This window comes from Myotis nattereri (assembly GCF_964212035.1).
Source record: "Myotis nattereri genome assembly, chromosome: 2".
Taxonomy (NCBI): Eukaryota; Metazoa; Chordata; class Mammalia; order Chiroptera; family Vespertilionidae; genus Myotis; species Myotis nattereri.
In genome coordinates this window covers 178,225,359-178,250,762 of record NC_138076.1, presented here as the reverse complement: position 1 = coordinate 178,250,762, position 25,404 = coordinate 178,225,359, and the positions used below count along the sequence as shown (strand labels likewise).

General features: G+C 39.9%; 1 protein-coding gene across 1 annotated transcript in view; it reads right to left on the bottom strand.

Moving 5' to 3' along the window:
* Positions 1-25,404, bottom strand: part of TMTC1 (transmembrane O-mannosyltransferase targeting cadherins 1) — a 239,531-nt gene that overhangs the window by 111,866 nt on the left and 102,261 nt on the right. Inside the window, exons 6-8 of the mRNA XM_081083700.1 lie at positions 12,683-12,764; positions 12,304-12,407; positions 2,569-2,758 (exon numbers count right to left, since the gene is read on the bottom strand). Of these exons, the coding sequence (XP_080939826.1) occupies positions 2,569-2,758; positions 12,304-12,407; positions 12,683-12,764 (376 nt within the window). The remainder of the gene's footprint in view (positions 1-2,568; positions 2,759-12,303; positions 12,408-12,682; positions 12,765-25,404) is intronic.

Genomic DNA, 25,404 nt, shown 5'->3' with positions numbered 1-25,404 from the left:
CACTGCATCTGATGAAGCAGTAAGCTCATTCTCAAACTCTCAGAAGAAAAATGATATCAACAAAATTCTCAGCTTTGGAGCATGGCCTCTGGGCTAAAGTTGACTTCAGCTACTGAACTGGAAAACCATGGCCAAGTAGCAGGGTGTTATCACCATAGTTAAAAAGGTGGTGGGGAAAGAAGCCAGCTGAGCACAGTGATAAGAGGCTGGATCAGCTGGGCTGGCTAAACCTGAAACAGAGAGGCATCCCAGACAATGGCTACTCCCATGGCACTGGTGGTCATGAACAGATGAACCATGTCAAGATATGGTCACGACCTCTTCCATCAGTGATTACAATAGTCCCAAAGCAGGACAAAACTGGATGGGTTGCAAATGGGCCAGAACAACTGGACCTTTAATAGTATGAAGAGGATTTTTATGAATTGAGGACAGAAAAAGCATAGAGAACATAGAGTTTGCAGAGAACAGGCACTTAAAAGAGAATGTAGCCCAGAAATTTAAAAGAAAAAAAATCAACATTGGCACAGAGCCATTCACCATTAAAGACAACCTTCATTCCTCAAGTTCAATTTTATTTTACCATTGGTATATTAAAACAACATGCTGATTTTTCCAGGTTTCATAATGGCTATTCTGGAATTTAAGTTATCCCATAGTAATCTATGTACCATAATGATAACTTAACTTATTATGTGGCTGAACAAAATGCAAAATAAATTTTAGAAATCTGAAAGCATGTTCCATCTGATTGTGTGGGTCTGTGGCAGTACACTGTTCTGTACCAGGGGTCAGCTAATTTAGGATACAATGGCAGAATTGAATAATTGTGACAGACTGTATGATCAGCAAAGCCTCAAATATTTACAATCTGATTCTTTGTAAAAAAAAAAAAAATGTTTTCCCATCTCCTGGTCTATTCAACTGTACTGTATTTTTTTTTTTTTGCCTTATGCTGCTCAAAGTCCCTTTTGGAATGAGGTAAGAATGTCAATGAGCAAATAATCACTTTCCAACAGTGGCGCCCCTCCTTTTTGTGATGTGTGGGGGCTTTAATGAAAGACAGATCTAAGGCTGACAGTCATGTGATAATGCCCCCCGCCCCCCCCCCGCCCCTTCAAAGGGAGGCCCCGCCCACCTGCCACAGCCTGCTGGTAGGTGGCCTGGGCTTCCCTCTTTGGGCAATTGTGGAGCCCCCCATTGATTGACTGCCCCAGCGGCCGGTGGCCTGGGCCTCCCTCTGTAGGGCGATCATGGGGCGATGGCCAGGCCCTGGGCCAATCGAATAGCACCCTCCTTGGCTGGCCTGGTGCCAACGGGTGTCATAGCATGGTCGTCCGGAAGGTCCTCGATTTGCATATTACGCTTTTATTATTATAGACTAGGCATGGTATGCCATACATTATAGTGACTCCATATTCTGTTTTATTCTTCTGACATATGCTGGTTTCCCTGGTTTATTATCTGATGAACTAGCCTGGACTCAAAGTGAAAAACTTGTTTTTCTGCAGAGAGCTGACTGTTTTGCTCAGGTTTTTTGTTTGTTTTCTTTTTCCTGGGTCTCCAGAGGATTTCTCTTGTGCCTGCAGAGTTTGTAATCAGCCAGTGCTTTCAACAGAGGGTATACAGAGACGACTTAAACCAGTGAAGTGTTGTCTGCTCTCTGCTACCCAAACTATGTATGGGTTAAGAACTCATTCAAATTTGCAGCAAATAAGTCAGTCTCCCCAGGCTTCCCATTTGCATGTGCTCCTGTGGGAGTTCCATGTACACATGCTGTTCAGCAGTCAGCCATGAATGCGAAGAGTACATTATCTCAACCCTTGTATAGCTTTTGGCTTCCAAATCTCCGCCTTAAATTTCTAGCTGCTTGGTTACTCCCCGCAAACCACATCAGCCATCTCTAACCAGTAAACCTGTTTTTAACACTGGTGTATGTGTGTTGGGGGGAGAAGGGCAGGGGAAGATGGGGAGATGAGAATACCCTCTGGCGTCTTACCCAATTCAGTAGCAGTTTTTCATAAGTAAGCATTTTCAAGTTCTTTGCTGTCTCTGATTATTTTTGAAATGGTTGCAATCAATAACTCTTGTAGTTTTATACTATTTTTTATGAAGTATCATCCAAATGAGGCAGGCAGCCATCAGTGGAAGTAGAGTCTTAACCATAATTTAAGCACTTATGATATATTATCATGATCTCATTGAACATTATATGAAATCAGATTACTTCAAAAATTAGCCAACCACAGTAGCAGGAAACAAATTTCTTGTTGGCAAAAATTAAATTTCAGATCTAATTTCTATAGGGTTGGTAGAAGCAGTAAGAGAAAAATGTAAAAGAAATACAGTATAAAGAAATACGATGTGACCACGGTCTGTTAGTCCCACTAAGATCTTTAAAATACATACACCTACCAGGGAAATTTTAAATACATGAAGTTTTTTAGACACAAGAGTCCATTTGATTTAGACCCAAACCTCCTGTTGAGGGGGAAAAAGCATTATTGAGTATAGACTATAGAGTATCTCTCTTGAAATGTAGAGTTCATTGACGTTTAAGAAAATTACCTTGAAGGCGGCTAAACAATGCAGACTCAGTAAGGCCATCACTACCGCCAGAAGGATGGTGGCTAAATTCCGAATGTCCCAGATGGTCTCTACCAGAGGAATACTGCCGACCTGCCAGTCATAGCACAGGGTAACAGGTGCAAGCAGAAGCCACACGTTGAAGGCCAAGAGGTAGGAATAGGTAAGGAATCTACGAAGAGAAGAAGAATCGCTGAAACATAACTCATGATCCATGACATTATCGAAACATTCATTCTCCCTGTTTCTATTAAATAGCATTTCTACACTATCAACATTATCTTATAGGAAAAGGCAAGGTAAGATGGAATTCCTTTAGTCATTACATTGATCATTTTAGAAAATATCTAATAGTTTCTAGTCACTGTGGTAGACGCTGGCCTTTCAGTGGTGAACAAATAAAGACCTACTTTCCACGACATACACTTTAAAATTATCATGCAAATAAATACACTATAACCTGAGATAAATGCTAGAAAGGAAAAGTTTGATGAAAGCATATGACAGAAATGCTGCCCTGTTGGGTATAATTCCCTGGGTAAGAAACGTGTGAACTGTCCATCTTTAATAGTTCTCAGAAACCTATAGTAGATATGAAAAGATTTTATCATTTTAATAACAGATTACCATTTTTATAACAAGTTGATCTATATTGAATTATTTCCAAAAAATCAAATTATCTGTGGTAGAAAGACAATGTTTCTTATTCACAAGTGTAAAGACTAGCCATCCAGAGGAGGCAAGTCCCACTGTCCTTGCTAACATGGGAACAGCCAGGTGGACCAGATGGAGGTGTTACTCCCGTTTCCTGGCTGTGTCTAGGTACTACCAGACAGTGGAAAACATTCTAACTGATCCCCTTCCTTTAAGGGTAGAGAAAATGAAATTTATTTAAATTTATTCAGTCAACACAAATTCATTAAGTCATGTTCTAGACCCCTGAGAACTGCAGAACTCTCAGCACATACCAAACTCCATCCAAACCTCTGTATTAGGAGAGGACCAAACCCTAGCATTGATCCTAGCACCATAAGGCCACATGCCTAGGATGATCCCAACCTCCCACGAAAACGCTTGGCTGAGAAAGCTCACACTGCCAGAAGAATTTACTGTGTGTTCTAGCTAACACCTGAGGAGAGGCCAGCCAAATCCCTTTCACACTGACCGACCTTTGGTCGTTTTTCACCTCTCTGACTCTGCTGAGCCCCAGCTTGGCCCCTCTCTCATTCTCCCTTTAAAGTTTTTAGTCATCTTTGCACAAATGAGACTGGTGCTCAGCTCTTCCTGATACTGTCAATTGTTGTTACTGAATAAAATCTATTTTCAATGCTTTAACTGATGTCCAGCTGTTTTTACCTTTGACATTCTAGATGGGATTCAACAGAATAATCAGGTAAATTCCTTGTCCTCGAGGAATGTACAACCCAATATGGAAAATAGATGTATAGAATTAAAGAAGCCGAACAAGATGAGCACCATAAGAGTGCAGAATGTGAAGAAAAGTCCTCACCTGTTTCTTGGATTCTTTTGGAGGAATTCTTTGGATTGGCAAAGTCATTAGATCAGAGAATCTCTAAGTTGCCTTCCAGTGTGATGAGTCAAATCACTTTGCACTCCTCTCAACATTAGCTGCTTCTTTGGAATATCCTTCCCAGGCCTTCCCAACTCGATCTCCTTCCCTTTCTTGATGGGGATTACTAGTACTCATCAACTCAACTCTCAAATCCGAACAGATGAATGGGTTGAAGGGATAGAGATATTGCAATGGTCTTCCCCAACATTATGCTCTGCTATTTTTAATAAAATGTTAATGTACCAATAGTGTAGTATATATTGAAATCTTGAAGAAGTCCATGCTTTGTTATTTAACAAAAATGAAACAAAAAATTGCTGTCTCCCTTTTAGGCTTGATTCTGAAAAATTGTCTTATGAGAATGCCAACTTCATGGAAAGGGGATTGGGTTACTTTGCACCTCTGTTTTTCACAGAGCTTCTAAATGACCTAATTCTTAGCTCAGTAAGAGTCTCTGTGACAGCTTTAAGGAAGAATGCTGAATCATCAAACTTAGCAGGCAAGTCACACAGCTTTGTTGCTCAGTGACACCCCAGGTCTCAAAAATTACTTTAAAAAATAATATCTCTTTTTCTTGATATCTTACCTAATAATAGACAAACATGTAAATTAACCATCCCTCTGCTATGCTCACCAGCCAATCAGGGGAGTATGCAAATTAACCCAATAAAGATGGAGGTTAATTTGCATACATAGGGGCGAGGCGGAGCGAAGACTGAAGGCTCCGTCCAGAGCCGTGAAGACTGAAGGCTCTGTCCGGAGCGAAGGCCTGGGTCCCGGGTGCTGGAGGAAAACCGGTGCTGGCAGCCAGGGGAAGGGATGGCCTATTGCACAAATCTCTTCATGCAATGGGCCTCTAGTTACAGTAATAAGCAATGATTATGAATGGCTGCAAAAAATTATTAGGTGAAAAACTGATGGAATACTTTATAATGAGCAGATCAGGCTAAATCAGGTGCCTAGAACTTGCTAAATAATTTTAAAATCACAGGTCAGAGACCAACAGCCAGCTGTCCACTGGATGGATATAGATACCACAACATATGAAGCAGTCTTGTAAAAAATATTTAAACTTGAATCTGACCAAGCCCTTTGTTACCAGTTCACATCAAATACAGAAAACACTGGACCACACTAAAGGACACCACAGGCATGCAATATGCAAGATATAGGATGTTGCAAATTCTAAAACACAAAGAATGGCAGTTTCTTCAACAAATAATGGTGATGAGATGGGGGTAGGGCGGGTGGCAGAAAGAAGAGTAACACATAAATTAAGAGTCTTAAAAGACATATCAAACAAAGTACAGCTTTTGTTTAGATGCCAACTCAGACAAACAACTATTAAAAGTAACCACCTAAGAGACAGAAAAAAAATGAGACACTGATTGGATATGTGATACTGGAGAATCATTGCTAATTTTTAAAGTATGATAAAGGTATTGCAGTTCTCTTTTGTAAGGGACCTTGTCTTTTAGAAAAATATACGAAAATATATGCATATCAAAGGATCTGATATCTGGTATTTGCTTCACAGTGATGGACTGGAAGCAAGGAGAAAGAAGCGGATGGGGGTATGAATGAAAAATTGGCCATAAGTTTGGATTGATGAAACTGGATAAGGGGTACATAGAGGTTCTTTATGCCATTTACTCTACTTTTGCACAGATCTGATATTTTCCATAACAAAGACTATATCTTTAAATGGGCAGAGAAGGAAACAACAGAATTGCAACAGGAATACTTCCATATATTATAGCTGCAAACACTATGCAGAATTTTTTATTTGAATATTAAGTTCACATTCCCCCTTGCCCTGCAAGTTGTCTTCAGTTTCTTATGTTTGTGAGACTTGCAATATCATACTAACAAAAAAGAAAATAAAGAACATTATTTTTTAAAAGTTAGAATTTCAACTTCATTATTTAGATTTTCCAAAAATGCTCATTGAGACTGTTGACACAGATTGTAACCCAAATTGGTTTAAAAAGTAATGTAAATCACAGACTAAAAGCAACTTCCCTTCTTGTAATACTAGATCAAGAGTATTAATATACCATAAAACTGTCAACTTAGTCCTTTTAATACAAATGTATTGTTTCCAGAAACTCAGAGATATAACCTACCTTTCATTGCATATGATTTCAGATCAATGTTGATAAATAAATGGTTTAAACATTATTTGAAATACTGAAACAGCATTGCAAAATTTTTATAAATTTAAGCATAAAGAAGGTAGTTGAAATCACACCAAAAGCTAACTATATTTTAGGGGGCTAGTGGAGCTAGTTGGAATCAGCAACTGAAGTATTTCTTCTTAACTCATTGACTATGGATTACATTTCAAACTAATCATCTTGTTTATTTCTGCTAAAATTTCAGAAATAAAATGATATGTTGAGATCTCTGCCTGGCGAGGCTTGGGCTCTCTTTTTTAAAACCGGAGCAAGAACAAAATGAATTATTTACCAATTTTCTACCATGAATTCTGCTAACAGGAGGGAAGCCACTAGAATATCTTATGAAAAAATGGAATATACAGCACAGGAAGCTAGGAATTCAGCTTAAACAATTCAGTCATGTATTTTCACTGATAAGCCACGAAATACATGAAAAGTAAAAGGAAGATGAGGCTGTGGGGAACTGCCATGCATCAACGGGAACCTAATGAAACTGTGAGGCTCTTTAATCTAAATCTTCACTTTTGTCAAGAAAAAAACTAGAGTGCTTGATGTGAAAAATATGCATAGATTCTGTTCTTTGCCTTTGAAAAGAACCTTTTTTTTTTTTTTTGCTAAGAAATTATGTAAACCTAATGTATTTTCTTACCCTAGAAAGATGCCTATGATAGCTACATATGAAAAATCAGGCACTGCATAAATGTATAGCACTTGCATGTTTTATATGAAAAATGTTACTGCCCAAAGGATCCTTCTTTTTCATTCGCCCCCAAATCATCCACTGTTTCATAAATACTACAGAACATGGCCCGACTATATCCACCTGGTGGCCTCTTGGGAAGGACAGTGGCTAAACTGTCAATGTACCAGCCTTGGTGTAAACCACATTTACTGCCAGAGTGGATGACCCCAGACTCGGCCTCTACCTACTAGTTTGAGAGATCTGCCCTGCCCTTTCCTAGGCTGTTCCCTATTTTCAACTCCTGAATTCCTATGGATGCTTCCAAGGACCTCCACAGTCTCACTGTGCCCAGCAAAAATGACAGACCTTTTCCAGGCATAACCTGCTCATATCACCATTGGCATCTCCTTCCCCTGCCTATCACCTGCCCCGGGACTAGCCAAAGATGCCCCTTCCTACACTATCCCTCTCCATAGACAGAAGAGCCTCACCAGAATTCAATAAAAGTTGAGTAATTACTTTGCACTTCTCTAAGTGCTGAAGGGTAATAAAACCTAGTCCCTTACCCTCTCTCATTGAGCCAAGGCTTAGCCTCCACTGAGCAAACATGTGCTGACTGCTTACTGTGCATCAGGCACAGGTTTTCAGATTTCCATACAAGAATCCCATTGCTATAGTAACAAACTTCATCCAACATTAAAACCCCTTAAACATGTCCAGCATTTTCCAGCTTATAATGCATTTGCATCTAAGGATTATCTAATCCCAACATGACCTTTATGCAGTGGCTATGACTCACTTTCCCAGGAAGGGGAAGAGCCTTGAGGAGGCTGAGACTTGTTCAATGTCCCACCGCAAGCCCATAGCAGAGCCTGCACACAGCATGGGGTTTTCTGGCTCCACATACAGTTCCCCTGTTCGATTCCTGTGATGTGTAGTCTCCATTAGCACACCTTTATTAAGGTAGAGAACTGAACAGCAATATGATGGATCAAATATTGATATTTCATGGAGAAGTACCTGTTGGAGACCCTGATTTATTCCTTGAACAGTGCAGCCCAGAAGACCCTTTAGCTAAAGCAAGGCTGACATAAATTTGAAACCAGAGTGTAATGTCATCTACAACACAGTAAACAGTTGAGGAGCACACAACGAGAAAGAGAATCCTTACATAAAAGCTTAGGCCTCATGTTATTAATTATGAAAAGCAATGTTTGCCTTTATGTCCTAATGTTAGCAAAAAATTAAAGAATTCTTTAATTGTATGAGCTTCTCAGGGATTTAAGATTGTAATGGAAACACAATATGTCGATTTAAAGAATTATAGTTTTCTGTAAGATGCTTGCCAACAACTGATCCCCAGTCTGGAGGTAAAATTGCTACCTCCACAGGCTCCCTCTTCTAAGCCCCTCCTCTCTCTTCTTTCTTGTATTTCTCCCCCTCATGTCCAAGATCCAATACCAATTAGATACATTACTATTGCACAGTGTCATTTCAGTTGGCAAAACTAAACTCGATAACCTTTATAATATCTCTTATCCCTAAGAAGCTACTTTTCTATGAACATAATATAGAATATACAGTGGGGACAACAGCCCCCTTGTAGAGAGCTCTTCAGCCAAGGAGGACACAGCTTGTACCTGAGCATTTCAGAAAGAGTGACACACACCACCCTCCGGACACACTTAGGCTGCTGGTCAAATAAAGATTCCCTCGCCTGGCAGGCGTGTCTCTGTGGTTGATTATTAACCTATGAACCAGGAGGTCAGGCTTTGATTCCTGATTCTCTCTTATCACTGATGTTTGCCAAAATGAGAAAACGTTGTGCTTTAAAGGACACCATCAAGAAAGTGAAACAATTCACAGAAAGGTAGAGAATGTTATAAAGCATATATCTAATAAGGGACATATATCTAGAACATACAAAGAACAGTTATAACTCAATAATAAAGTAACAAATAGCCCAATTCAAAACTGGACAAGAGATCCGAATAGACATCTCTCCAAAGATGATATAGACATGGCCAATATGCCCATGAAGAGATATTGAAGATGATTAGCCATTCAGGAAATGCAAATCAAAGCTACAATGAGATACCATTTCACACCCACTCATATGGCTACAATTAAGACAAACAAACAAAAAGATTATCAAAGAGTAGTATTGGCAAAGAAGTGCAGAACTAAAGTCATAAGAAATCATGTGAAACAAAGCAAAACTTGACCAAGCTACTCTTAAAAGTTATTAGAATTTTTAAAACTATCTTAATTAGTAACTCCAGTATTAATAGAGTAGTTTACTAAACATACTTTAAAAGAAGATATAGTATGTGAAGGACAGAAGCACAGATACTATAAAAGTTGTTTGGATTTACACATCCAATAAAAGAGATCAAGTATTAATGAGACAGAGTGACAGAGCTGAATGACAAACCTGTGGTTAGTAAAGATGGACTCACAGAGCGGCCACATCATAGCTAAATCACAGCTGATGAGGAAGAAAAAAAAAACAACAGAACTAGGAAACAGACCAAGGTAATCCAATTAAAGAATCATCAGCTTAACAGGGGCCAAATAAGTTATGCAAGCAGAGTAGAAACCTTACTCGGGAAAGGAACTGAAGACAATTTTCTGGATGCTGTAAAGAGTGAACTATGGTGCTGCCATATTAGAGAAATGTGAAACTCCATATATAACAACTGTACTGAAATGTCCCTGGGTATCTGTGTATTTTAAGTACAAAACACAGGAATAAAAACTTTGTTTTGTTTTGTTTTGTTGAAAGAAAGAAGAGGAAGACTATAAAGGTGTAATAGGATATTCTATATCTTTTTATAAATTAATCCTTTATCGTTGAAAGTATTATATGTCTTCTTTTTCCCCCCACTGCCTGCCCCCACCCCGCAACTGAAGCCTTCAGCACCCTATTGTCTGAGTCCATGGGTTATGCATATATGCACACAAGATCTCTGTATCTTTATATTGTTGGAATTGCCTTAGATAGATTTATAGACAGAAAATCCTGGATAAAACATGTAGCAGACCCCTCTGAAAAATGTACATGTATCCCTTGGAAGTAAAAGGCAGAACTCGACAAATGACGTCCTAATTTTGCCAGAGGTTCCACCAAAGAATTTTATTTGCCCCATCCCCTTCCCCACAGAATTTTATTCGCCCCATCCCCTCCCCCACAGAATTTTATTCACCCCATCCCCTCCCTGACAGAATTGTATTCGCCCCATCCCCTCCCTGACAGAATTGTATTCGCCCCATCCCCTCCTTGACAGTACAGATAGAGGGGGCTCTGAGACAGAGACCAAAGGCCCTTGTCCTGACACCATGGACCTGGGGCCAGGCACATGTTTACTGATAACAGAAGACATACACGAAATAATTGTTTGGTGAGTTGAAAGTAGTCTGTTCTTGTTCTCGCCCATCTGTTTCTCTGACTGCATCTTGGCTTTTAGAGACTGACAACGCAGGGAACAGGCTGCATCTAACTACAGAGATAAGAATACAATCTCAAATTCAGGAGACCAGAAAGCTTGGAGGAAACCCAACCCAAAGCTAAAGCAAATGGAGCCATTAAGCAAGAAGAGGATCTGGCCAAGCTGTTTTTTCTCTTAAAAGCAGAAAGTAGCTATTTAAGGAGCTACAAAAACTGAAACAATTTATCAATGAGCTAAAAATGTCCAGACAAAGAGCCCTGAAGATTTTGAAAGCCCGTGAGAGATGCCTAAAAAGGACAAGTAGATTGCAACATTAACAAAACTCTGAGTTAGAGATGCCAATCTTAATTAAAGGTTTAATTAAGCAGCATTTTGAAAAATATAAGCTATAAACAACAATTTATAAGACTCTAAACTGCCTCCAAGGAATAAGCCGACATTAGAGGTTGAATACCATATGATTTCTGAAGGTATATTCAAGATTTTTAAAATACGTTGTAAGCAATGAAAACAATTGTGACATAATATCTATTTAAAAAATGGGTTAATCAAATGTGAATGTCTCCTTTTTGAGTGGGAAATAGTCTTTAGGAACAATAAAGAAAAGTATGGAAGGCCAAGAAAGTTAGAATTTTACCAATTAAAACATATAAGGTAAATGAATGAAATAAAACAAAGATCACTGCCTGGCAAAAAAACAAAGTCCAACAATCTGTTGTCCCTAAGAGATATGAGTAAACCAAAATATAAATGTCTCTACAAATCAAGTTTTCATTTAAGATTTATATGTCATTGCAAACCTGCCAGAATGGAAGGTTACTCTTATGAAAATAATATTACTAGTAGATGTTAAGTGTATGAAACTACGCAAAGTTAAGAAGAGGGCATGTTAATGTTTAAACATTATAGCAACAATATATCCTGAAGAAAGATATTAAAACTGTGAAGTATAATTATATCTGAAAGCCTCAGAAGAACATCACAGCAGACTGAAGAGATAAGGAATTAGATTCTTCTCAATGAACCAGATCCACTGATCAACATCCCCTCTTGATCCAGTACCTCTAAATCTCTTAAAGACAAATAGTAAGATATAGTTAGGTATATCTTAACAAAAGTTTGTGTTCATTTCTGTTTGCTACTTTCAACTTCTCCACTCATTTAATCTTAAAAATAGTTATGATGTCCAATCAAGCTCTATGCCATGCTATGCATTGTTCTGTAACAGTTGCCATATGGGCCACTTAATAGATATTTATCATTGATGATTAGTAGTCAATAAAATGCTTGTTGAATAAACACATACATGCCATTATGACAGCGGTTCTCAACCTGTGGGTTGCGACCCCTTTGGGGGTCGAACGACCCTTTCATAGGGGTCGCCTAAGACCATCGGAAAACACATACATAATTACATATTGTTTTTGTGATTAATCACTACGCTTTAATTATGTTCAATTTGTAACAATGAAAATACATCCTGCATATCAGATATTTACATTACGATTCATAACAGTAGCAAAATTACAGGTATGAAGTAGCAACGAAAATAATTTTATGGTTGGGGGTCACCACAACATGAGGAACTGTATTAAAGGGTTGTGGCATTAGGAAGGTTGAGAACCACTGCATTATGAGAACAATAGCAACAATATAACAAAATAGATCCATTCGTTGAAAAGAATTCCAAATGTATGAATAGTCATTTCTTTTCTCCCCACAACCTGAATAGAACAAAACTCTCCTTTCTTTAAAATCCAACTTACCATTTAAGATTACAAATCAATTTAATTAATACCCAGTAAAGTTTTTAAAAAATGTATTTCTACTGACCTTGTGAGAATGTAAGGGGAGAATGAAGCTGGATTATCTTGCTCTGAAAAGAGGGGCATCGATCCTCCCATTATCCACAGGCGGAAGTACAACACAACAATCACCTTCAGGGAAAAGAAGATTTGGTAAGAAAAGCATTGCTTGTAAAATACTGTAGTTCATTCACACTGTCTGTGTCATGGAGTTTACATGTCTGTAGAATTCCTTCACATGTGCCTTCTAATGCTTTGTGACATTTATGGCATGTTAACTCTTGGATCCTAAGATCAAGGTATTAGAATTTACTGCTGATTCTATTAAATAATCTGGATCATGCCTCTGAGCCATGTTAAAGTGAAACATCCCTTAGCAGATAATTCAAAAGCGTATATGTACTTACATAACTTATGACCAAAATGGCCCTTTTTAAGAATGGCCGCATGGTAAGCAGGAAATTTCTATTACTGCTTGCAGTAAGATACCTGAAACAGGAAAGAAAAAACATCTTAAATACATGTCAGAGTCCACCACACATTAACGTTCTCCTTTCGGTCTATACTGCAGCTCTGAAAAGGGCTGGAAAAGACCAAAGCTAGGAGTGTGGCTTCGGGGGCCCGACCACTTGGGTTTCAGCCCCCCAGCCTAGGTGCTTCCTGACGGGAAGACTTTGGGCAAGTTTCTTAACCTCTTTGCACATCTATTTTTCTCACTTATAAAAGGGGGGGGGGTAATAATAGTATCTACTTCACAGAAGAGTTGTGAGGAGTAAGTGAGACAATATGTAGAACAGGGCCTACTAGTACTGTCAGCTATAAATATTACTATCCCATCTACAGTAGGGCCTTGACTTACGAGTGTCCCGACTAACGAGTTTTTTGAGATACCAGCTGTCTCTCAGTCGATTTTTTGCATTGAGTTGATAGAGTAATTTGAGTTAACGAGCTTGGTCTCGGAACGAATTAAACTCGTAAGTCAAGGCCCCACTGTAATCCCAATAACCCAGGCATTCTGTTGTTACACTGGTTACAGGGATGATCTAAAACGAAGTTGGAGTTTATTTGCCTACTTCACATAGTTTGAGAAGTGCAATGTCTTCTACTCACAAAATATTTCACAGATGTTTTACCCCTGAAAACAGGGGATGCCAAGGCTATGCGGGGTTAAGTCATTTATCCAAGGTAACAAAGTTAGTAAGCACCGGTGGTGGGATCAGGGAGCTCACCCGCAAGCAACAGATAACTATCTCACCTGCTTAAGACCTTTGGAACCAAACTAGATTATAAGAATGTCAACTTCCAGTGGAGCAGGAACTTACTTACATGGACCCTGCATCTGCCACAGAGCTCTCACTTGAACAAAATAAGAGCTCCATATATCCACCAATAGCACATGCGATCAGCTGGCTTTAATAAAGACAATGAAAGGGAGGCAAGAGGGACCCCCTGTTAACAACCCCAAGCAAAAACCTAATGCAAGGCATGTTCACCTACATGCACATTTCTGTATTTTAAAGTACAGGATGGGGGGGGGGGGGGAGTCAAATTGAATAGCATCATCCAGCAAGCATGCTCCAACTCATCCTTATTTCCCCTACCCTTTTCATTTTTTCTGTGACTATTTTAAGCTCAATTTCTCCTCAAAGAATTTATCCCCAGAATCTCTTAAAATTTGCATTTGAATGTGGTCTTCTTACACAATGGGACTATTCTGTAGAACAGAGATCCTCTTATAAAACCTGAGTGGGTTAGTACCACAAAGAAATGTCCACCTTGGTAATTACTATCAAAATATGTATGATTCTTCTGCTATGATTGGAAATATTAACAAAATGTGTCCACATAGCACTGTAAGGAGGTGACAGTGTCACTCAGGGGCGGGTCTCTTCCCTTTTCCTCTCCTGGTTGGTAAACAGCTGAGGATCTGACCTTTTACGTATTTAATGAGTGGAGAAAAGGTGAGCCCAAAAAAACCACCCAGAGTCAGCTTTTAGCAGGCTCTGGACTGGATCCATCCCCAAGCACTATATGTAAATCCTTTCTTCTCCCTTGGTTCTCAAAAGAGAGTTTGGCAAGGAGCAAGGCCAGGAATCCTGTCAACTCCCACCATCCAGGTGCATCAATAATGTCCCAAAATAGGCTCCGGGAGCCCACACATCCTGAACGCACTAGATTTTCGGTATGTTTGCATCTGTGTGTTTTTCTGAGGCAAATTCCTTGGCTTTGATCTTCAGTGTTAACTTGGTCTGTGATTCCAAAAAAGATGCCATCACTGCTAAGCATGTCCTCTCAGCTCTGCCTTTACTCTGGCTATCATTTTCAGAATAACAAAGACCAACCCTGGATATTTCTGCCATTTCCTCTGTGAGATAAATGGCTGCAGGGAGGGAAATGGCAGGGTGGGAAGGAAAAGGTGCTGGGGAAGGCTGGAGTTGCAATACATCTGAATGAAAAAGCACTTCTTGGGTTGTTCTGCTTTGGGAAGCTTCATTTCTCCATGAAGCTGGTTTATTTTAACACAGTGTAAAACTTAGAAGTGGTTTCCTTTCTATAAAGCAACAAACCATAGGGTTTAGGATTTTTTTTTCAATGGTAAACTTTGGTAAATTCATAGTTCGTTTCACTTTGAGTTCACTATGATGGTTATTTCAGTGAGTTATATTTATAAGGTATCTTTTTGTTTAGAAATTCTTCCTCTGTGAGAAATTCCATTTCCTTGAATGTTAACCTCCTGCAGGCACCAAATAATTTACTCTTAAAATGAAGCATCCCAAAGCAATGACAGCCTAGAATGATGCAGAGAGTAGCAGTTGAAAAAAAATGACCTCTTTTCAAGTCTTCTATTTTTAGTTGTTTACCAATATTAAGTAACAAAATAAGCCAAAATGGCATGGCCCCCTTTTTTTGATAAACACAAGGTCAAGCTGAGATCCCTGAGCTCAGAGAGGGAGCACCCCAGGGCTGAACGTTCTGCATCCTTTCCTCTTCTTCCCCCAACTCCCAACAAAAACAAATAATAACAATATTATTATTAATGATAAAAATGGAAAATAATTAATATGTGCCTGAGTGATTACATTGTAGCAAGTTATTTACCACTTACAACAAGTCTATGAGGCAGAACATTGTAATTCCTTTTTACAGAGGAGGAGACAAAAAAAAAAAAAACTAGAAGCAATACTTAACTGTTATATCAGGGTCTCTCAGCTATTCATTTCAAGCACAAGCTAAAATATCTGAGGTGCCTTATAAGGCACTATGCAAATGCCATCACTGATTTACTTTCCAAGGAAGCCAGAGAAAATCCCAACAACAAAACCAAACCACTGAGGAAACCACTAGAATGGGAACCAAGGGTCCAGGGTTCTATTCTTGTACTTCCAACTCATTTGTTATGTGACTTGGAACGAGTCCACAGGCGTTCCGTCTTTTGTTGTTTTTTTCCCCTTTATCAATGAGAGTTGGACTAAATGGTTTCTCTGTCTCTTGCAGTTATACATCATTGTGAGGTTTAGGTGTTTCACCAAATGATGACATCAGAAATGACAACTGAGGAAAAATAGAGAGAAACCTACTGAAAATGTAAAGAAAAGGCCAAGGGATTAGGAGAAAGCAAATATTAATTGGCCCCCATTTGAGTGGACCCTTCATAATGTACAGTTGCATATAAAATACACTATTTATTTGGTAATTTAATTTTTATTGAGGTAATATTGGCTTATAACATTATATCAGTTTCAGGTTATGCTCACCACCATAAGTCCAGTTTCCATTCAACACCATCAATTGAGCCCCTTTACCTGTTTTGACCTCCCTCTATCGCTGCTCCCTTCTGCTCACCACCAATCTGTTGCCTGCCTCTATAAGCTTGTTTTTCTTTTGTTTCTTCATTTCCTTTTTAAATGTATTTTTTTATTGATTTTCAGAGAGGAAGGGAGAGGGAGAAACATAGGAACATCAATAAAGAGAGAGAATCATTGATCAGCTGCTTCCTGCACGCCCCCTACTGGGTATCAAGCCTACAACCCGGACATGTGGCTTGACCTGGAATCAGACCATGACCTCCTGGTTCATAGGTCGATGCTCAACCACTGAGCCACTCTGGCCAGGCTAGTATTTGTCTTTTTCCATCTGATTTATTTCTTTAGCATAATAACCTCAAGGCCCATCCACGTTATTGCAATAAAAAATGTTTTAACATTAATTTGGGTTGTTAAAATAGAGACAACACACCCAAATTGGAGTCACTTGTTCTAAGCCCATGTCACCAAACCAAGACTTAATGCTACCTAATTGTAAGCTAATTACAATTACAACCTCCCCCAGGAGTGGAATCTTAAATCAGTCCATCTGGTCAGCACTGCGAGATAATCTACCCGATAGACCCCTGCAGTCCTCTAAAGCAGTGGTTCTCAGCCTTGGCTGCACATTAGAATCACCTGGGAAACTTTTTAAAATCCTGATTTCTGGGCCTCGTCCTCCGGAAATTCTGTTTCTTTGTTATGGGGTGGGGCCACAACATTAGCAGCTGATCGATGTTTCTCTCTCATCGATGTTTCTAACTCCCTATCCCTCTCCCTTCCTCTCTGTAAAAAAATCAATAAAATATATTTAAAAAAATAGAAAATATATATATATATATATATATATATATATATATATATATATATTCAGTAAATGCTTAAAAAACCAAATAGAATTTTAAAAATATTAATCTGCTTCCAATCTGATACAGTAGGCAGTTAGACAGACATGAGCAAAGTGGGAACAATAGGCCAGGTACAGGAGGTCACCAGGGCCAAAAGCCCCGGGTGCTTAGCAACAAACAATTGTAAGGAAGGACTTCACCCCCAGGGTGACCTTTCCTTCCCTAGCATATTGCTGGTCATGTGCTTTATTTGTGTACTTTCCTTTTTATTGAATTTATTGAGGTGACACTGGTTAACAAAATTATACAGGTTTCAGGTGCACAACTTTACAACACATCATCTGTCCACTGCACAGTGTCTCCACCACCTTGCTGGTCATGCAATTGAGACCTGATCTTTCTCATTCCTGTCTTGCAGTTGGAATCCTCCCCTGACCTTCCCTCTCCTGGCATGTTGCTAGTGATGTGTGGTAGACCCCACTGAAGAAGGAACAAGGGGCCAGGGAATAGCCTCATCCGACTCCCACACAAGCCCTGGAGATAACATCTAGCCTCAGTTGTGTTTCAGCTCCAGGCCCAGAAAGGCAGTAAGGCAAGGTGGGGTGACACCATGGCTGACACCAGAACCAGGTGCAATGACTGATGATACCCTGCTCTGGTGCCAACCAATCAGTGGAGACCAGGACCCTGAGGTATTCCTCACCTGAAAAGCTGAAGAATACTCCATTGAGAGCCTCCCCTAAGACCTACAGATAAAAGCCCTTAAGCCAGTGGTTCTCAACCTTCTGGCCCTTTAAAGACAGTTCCTTATGTTGTGACCCAACCATAAAATTATTTTCGTTGCTACTTCATAACTGTCATGTTGCTACTGTTATGAATCGTAATGTAAATATCTGATATGCAGGATAGTTTTAGGTGACCCCTGTGAAAGGGTCCTTCAATTGCCAAAGGGTTCGCAACCCACAGGTTGAGAACCGCTGCCTTAAGCCAAAGGACCCAGGGCACTCATCCTCTCCCTCTAGAACAGGCCTCTGGCTTTCTCCACCCCCTTCTTTTCTAAGGCACACTCTCTCTGGAGCTCTCCAGCACCTTCCCCCATCTTCTTCCCTCAGGTACATTTTCTCTGCCTATCTTTATCCTACACTCTGATGCTTTTCCTTTGCCTCTGTAACTTATTTCCTGAGTCCACACAGCCCAGCTGGCTCATTTCTTCCACGGCTCACTTCTTCTACCCATGTGACTTTCTGAATAAACTTTTGCTAGTATTTGAATTTCTTGGCTCAGGATTATTTTCTTAGCCAAACTCAAGGACTAAAGTCTAACATTCTGATGCAGTTTGCCATTAACAAATCAACCCCTTTTCTTTTTCTGTGTTTTCCTTACCCTCTGGTACTATGCCAGGGTCCAAAATAAGAATGGTACTGTTTCCCTTACCTTAAATCCTGGTGGTTTCAATGAAGATATTATATTATTCTTTCCAGCTCTTCTCAGAATCTCTCAAAACCCAATAATTTTGCCTGAATACCAGCTCCATTAGCAAACATCTCAGACACAAAGAGTTGCTACTATTTAACATTGTATCGATCCTATATAATAAAGAGGTAATATGCAAATTGACCCTCACACCCTCATCACAAGATGGCCACCTCCACAACATCACAAGATGGCTGCCCCATGTTGTCACAAGATGGCCAGCAGGAGAGAGCAGTTGGGGGTGACCAGGCTGGCAGGGAGCGGTTAGGGGGTGATCAGGCAGGCAAGCAGGCGAGTGGTTAAGAGCCAGCAGTCCCGGATTGTGAGAGGGATGTCTGACTGCCAGTTTAGGCCCAATCCCACAGGAATTGGCAGTCGGACATCCCCCGAGGGGTCCCAGATTGGAGAGGGTGCAGGCTGGGCTGAGGGACCACTCCCCTCCCCCAGTGCACGAATTTTGTGCACCGGGCCTCTAGTAAATTATAAAATGCTATATAACAAATTCCTTCCAGACATCAGTCCTACTAATTTAATTTCTCCTGCTCTGTCAAGGTAATAAAGGAGATGAATAAAGAGTCACAAATTATGAACAAAATGTTGAATCCAAAGCTTTTTAGAACAGGAATTCAGAAATCTGCTTCTCTTTGAAACACAAGAAAAAGACATTTCAGTGAACCAAAGTAACAAAGATAAAGCTTACATTAGAAAAAGATTATAAGCTTAACAAAAGCAACAAAGGAAATTTAAGTGGGTTTGGGTTCTCTCTTCAATGCACTCTCCTTGAACCTATAAAGTGCTTCATCTAAATCTTAATAAGCAAAAGCATTCCACAGAGGAGCAGAACAACCTTTGATGTCTCCTTTGATATTTAAATGAAGATTCTGAAGGGAAGAGCTAACTATTCTAAGACAAGGATGCATTTCTCAGTTCAATCTACTCAGAAACTCAAGTTGACTCTCAATACCCCATTCTGTGGCTGTCAGTATATCTGTTGAGAAATTTTAAGCTCTTAACTCAGTAAGTTACTTATAAAGAAATATTTACTTAGATTATCACACATAGAATGCTGGAAATAAAGTCAGAGAAGGCAAAGGGGAATATAATTTCAGTTTTCTTAGCTATTCTAAAAATTCAAGTTAGAATTGGAAGGACTCAAAACAGCTCAGGTAGTTTTACAGATGAGAAAAAAATACAGAAATGTTAACTGACTTGCAAAAGGTCATAGTCCTTCAGTGTCAAAGGTCAATGAGTTTAAGCTTCATTAATTTAGTCAGATGGTCTAATTTATATTCCTTCTATAATGAATTTAGAAGGAATTTTTATGCTTCCTACATGTAACAGCAAAAATTTAGTTTTGGTGACAGCACCCTTTCTGTCAGTAACAGCTCCAGGTAATTTTATATTCATTAATAGTAGGGAATATTCAATACATTTACTTGTGCTAGTCACTGTACTAAGCACATTAGCTTTTTACTTTCATTTAATCCTTACACCAGTTCTGTGAGTCCATACTTGTGAAAGGAGTGTCTAGGGGTAAAATAGGCAGGTTTAGGAAATTTTGGGAATTAAGTGGTCCCTGGAAAAAAGCACAGGGCTACAGAGCAGCAGAAGGTACATTCCCATAGAATAAGGGAGCTGGGAGCTGCAGAAGGTATACATTTACAGAATAAAGGGAAGGAAGCCCCTCATTCAGAGAGGGAAGAGGAAAGCCCAAAAGGAATAGGGAAACAACAAAGGAGAAGAGGAGAACCTCACATATCTCATGTGAGGTTTAAGCTCTGAAGTTGCCATAGTGACCAATCAGAGGGGATATCAAGGCACAAAGAACTGCAGCCTTTATAAACCTAAGGAAAGGGGACTTAGTGGGATTCTTTCCCCCTCCCCACCTGGGAGTCTGTGCTTGTTTCTCAATAAATTTCCAACTTTTACTATACCATCTTGCCCAGAGAAACACCATGCATTCCAGGTTCCAGTCCAATTTTCCCGTTTCACTTGCCTGTCCCCATCTTGTGAAGGAGGCTTAAGGTATTTACTCAGGATCTGCAAGTGTCAGAGGTAAGACCCAAATCCAAAACCAAAGCAAGCACTACTCTATACAGCATAAAAGTAAAATGGAGCTGGTTTATTCAGCACAGTTTCAACATAGATTATTTATTAAGTGGCATTTCTGCATGTTAACAACACTGGCAGCTGCACAGGGACTGGAGTAGGCAAAGGGGCAGGACTGAGCACAGCCCACCTTGGACAATGAGGGCTCCTAACAAACACCATAGGCAGCCCCCATTCCTGTACCTGGTCCACTACTCACAGTATTTTAGTCGTGTCTGAAATCTAAATAAAGGAATTAACATTAAACTAGAGCTTCAAAATCCTCTAAACTTGAACAGCAGTAGACTATCCCTAAATATGATTGATGCCGATTCTGTTTCCCGTTTCCTCAGCCACATATGGGCAAAGTGATCTCTCCCCAGACACATCCTTTTCCCCTAAGCCTGCCCCAGTCTTTACTGGTGTCATCCTTGTCACTAGAGCCCTATAGATACTGTGGAGGAGCGGGAAATTCCCTCCTCGACTTCTCTTGAGCTCTTATGACTGGACTATAATAAAACTGACACAAGACCAAATTAACAGGAGAAAAATCCAATTTAATATGTGCACCTGGGAAATAAAAAAACAATGCTTGAAGAAATGATCAAAGCAGGCAGCTTTTATTCTATTTAGACAAAGAAACAACAAATTTATGAAGATTTGACAGGACAAAGAAATTTACATTTCAATACTCTTCAGTAAGTAATCTAAGCAAAGTTAGGGTTTGGTCAGAATTTAGGAAAGAAATAACAAGGTTTGTTTATAGTATAGGCTTTTCAGCCTTGAATTCTTAACTCTGGCTCTAGGGATGTCTATCTCAGCTCCAGCTCCAGCTCCCCCAAAGGAAGGAGGGTGCCTTTCACAGGACAGATTTATTTCCTGCATTCAGGGAGATAAAGGAGGATCAGTGTACCCTTCTTTTTCTTGAATTTATTGGGATGATGTAAGTTAATAAAATTATATAGGTCTCAGCATATAATTTTATAAGACATTATCTGCATATTGCATGGTGTGTTCACTACCCCAAGTCAAGTCTCCTTCCATCACCTTACACTGTTTGCTTTTCAAGTAACTTAAATGCAAAATAATCAGTATGCCAATGTGAGGTATTTGGGAGCTTGCCCTGGACCACAATAGCCCAAAAGGCCCACCTCCAACCTGCTCTTTAGGATTTTCAAACCTTCTGGTCAGTACCTAGGACACAGATTGGGCCACCACTGCTAGTGGGAGAGGTCACTTCGTGGTCCAGGGCAGCACGCTTTCCCCTCCACATGCTGCATCCATGTGGAATAAAGGCCAGCCGGCCCAGCTCAGTCTCTCTCCCTCCATTTTTATGCTTGTCACTGGGTGAGTAACAGGCTGGAGTCTTATGCTACAGATCCAGGCAGCTTTAATTTAGGGCACGGAGAGGAGGAGACTCACCTAAATCTTTATAAAGCCTCATGCTCCAAACCAGTTTTCTCCATTCTAGGGCCTGGATAGTCCTCATGTACATGCTCTGTAGCAACTCAGACAGTCAATCCAGGAGCTCTCACACACTTATGGTTCCATGTACTGAGTTCACGCAGAGGCCGAGAAGGACATTTGGGGACCTGGGCTTCCCGCAGACCTGGGCTCCTCCCAAATATATCACCTCCCTGCAGTGTTGGCCACTAGGGTCAACGGCCTGCAGCAGAGAAGGTGGTCTAAGAAAATACAGCACCATTCACAGGGATACAAGCGACATCGCTGCTGAAGAAGAGAAACCTTTCCTTGGCCCAGAGAGCAGCCCATTTCCTGGGCACCCAGCCCTAATGCCCTTGATTTTAAGGGGGGGGCGAGGGGCTGAGCATCAGAGTTGCAAAAGACCAGGAAGTGGGGAGGGGTCATTCCTGCACAATCTTGCCAAGCACCTTTAAAATTCACTTTTCCTACAAGAATCTTACTTTGGGGAGATTCAAGTCTTATTTCACTTGGAACTCCATGTTTTACATTAAAGACAAATATACTCTGTTGTTTTAAAAAGGTGAAACCTTTAAGGCCTCAAGTCTAGGCAATTTGGTTTTATTTTAAATTCCAATGCTCATAGATACTGAAAGGTTCTGAGGAGGAAACTATAAGTAACATTTCCAAGTAGAAATAAGAATGACGCTTGAGACTTAGCACAGAGTATGCCTAACAGAATGTACCAGGTATACGGTAAACAATCATCATTCAGATAATTGTCAGAGTTTTAATGTTTGTGCAAAATGCCAATTAGTATTGTAGAAGTCAGAAATCCATAATAATTAAGTCTATATACTTTTTTTTCCAAATGATTCATTGGTTATAGTAATTTTTAAAAATTCCTCCTAATTTCCTTCTAGACCTGAGTCTTATTTCAAAACATAATATAAAAAGTCTAAAATAGTGATGTTGCCAAAGTAAGTAGAAATTCCAGTCCCAGTCATGATTAATATATATTCCTGCATCCGCCCTGAAGAAGGGCAGACTTTTCCTAATTCGTCCAAAAGAGCAAAAGATGCCCTGACTCAAACATCATGCACCCACCATGCTCCATACCCACACTTGTTTCTACTTCCTATGGTAGGACAGCAACAGCCCTGATCCATTATTACCAGCCATGCACCACATAACATTTCTGTCAACCATGAACCACATTTACAACGGTGGTCCCATAAGATTATAATGGAGCCAACAAATTCCTACAGCCTACTGCATCGTAGTCATCATAATGTTGCAGCGCAATGCATCACTCACCTATTTCTGGGGATGTTGGTGTAAACAAACCTTATTCGCTGCCAGTGGTATAAAAGTATAGCACATACAATTATGTACAGTACATAATACTTGCTAATGATAATAGACAACTATGTTACTGGTTTATGTGTTTACTATACTATACTTTTTATCATTATTTTAGAATGTACTATTTCTTTATAGCAAAAAATGTTTTCTATCAGACAATATGCCATGTTATGCTGGCAGCAGCCTCACACACCTCGTGTTTACCCAGGTTTTTGATTGCATCATTTCTCTTGTGCTTGATTGAATCTCATGTTTTGCTTTTTGGTTTGTTTTGTTGTTTTGTTTTCAGAAAACACACTGTACAGGTTTGTAGCCTCAGAGCAGTAGGCTATGCCATGTAGCCTAGGTGTGTTGGAGGCTAGACCATCTAGTTTGTGTAAGTGCACTCTGTGATGTTAGTACAATGAAGAATTTGCCTAATGATGCATGTTTTGGAAATATCCCTGTTGTTAAGCAGCATGACTGTATTTAATACTCACTAGAGCTTCATTGTCCTAATGACTTTCACAGCAACTTTTCTAATCTAACATTCCCATTTTCTTTGCAGCCCATTTCACTTTCTCACTGGCACACTAACATGGTTTGCTGCATTTCCAGTCAGCAAACCATGTGCAAAGTAACTTAACGGTCAAGTGAAGAATAGCACTTGTTTCTGTCAAAACTCAGCTGAGTTTTCCTTGCAGACTCAGCACAATGTTTTTCACAGTAAGCATTTAATTCATCAAAGTAAATTTAAAAAATCCTAATCATATAAGTCTTAACACTACCTTTACAAACCCCACTGGCATCAAGGCCCAATTTGAGATTGTTATTTTAGGAAACGCATTTTCCTGTGCTAAACTGAACTCAAGCCCAAAAGAAAGACCTTTGAAATTTTTCCACTCTAGAGTTTCTGGACCTTAGAGATTTTCATATAAAAGACTGGATCTTCATCAAGGGTGACCAGCCAGTCCAGTGTGCCTAGTACTGAGGAGCTTGCTGGGATATGGGTCTTTCAGGGTCAAAACTGGGCAAGTCCTGGGGAAAAAGAAGGAGATGGTCGCCCTGCATGCCATTTTCTACAAAGTTCAAAGTGAAAGATAGTTTCTTTTTCTTGTCCTGGACACACACACACACACACACACCCCTCCAGATCTGTGCCTTGCTATTTCTCATACATAAGAATTTAATCAAAAGCAAGTGTTTCTCTGGTGGAAGATATCTACTAATTGGTTGAGCCTGCTAATTCTGAAAACATCAGAAACTAGAATTTTCTCATCCGCACATTGTATCTGTCTACTAAATCTTTTCGATTTGAATAAGCCAATATAAGGTATCCTGTATAGCATCATTTTATAAAAGTAACAAAAAAGAAAAGAGGACAGGAAGAAACAAGAGTTTAATAACTAATACTGTACAGAGTCCCCTATATGTGCTTCCGTTAGCGTAGGTAGCTAACTAGTAATTAATAAGGGAAGGAAAAAAATGGGCAGCAAATGGAAGCAGATGTTAAGTGTGATTAACTAGGAAGTGGTAGCATTCAGACTCCCCAGGGGACAGTCACAAAGGACACTAATCCCCGAGGTCAGCTTTCCAATCTCCCCGTGGGACAACTGGCTCCTTAGCTGGGGTTACTGAGGAAGGAATAGAACAATGGGGGAAATTTCTTTTGCTGAGCGTAGAGGGTAGAGCCAAGACCACTGTATGGGCAGGTAAGTCCATGTGTGGTAAAAGCCAGATGACGCCGAAACCGGTTTGGCTCAGTGGATAGAGCGTCAGCCTGCGGACTGAAAGGTCCCAGGTTCGATTCCGGTCAAGGGCATGTACCTGGGTTGCGGGCATATCCCCAGTAGGAGATGTGCAGGAGGCAGCTGATCGATGTTTCTCTCTCATCGATGTTTCTAACTCTCTATCTCTCTCCCTTCCTCTCTGTAAAAAATCAATAAAATATATTTAAAAAAAAAAAAAGCCAGATGACGAAGCAGAGCTTTTGAGGCATGTGCAGTAGAAGCCAAAATGGCAACATAAAGGGGAGGAGTCTAGCCTGGAAAAACCTGGGAAAAATACCGGAAAGGTAAGGGCATGAAAACCCAGAAGATGCAGGAATGGGTTTGGATGGTGGAGGGCATAGCACAAGCCACCGAAGAATTA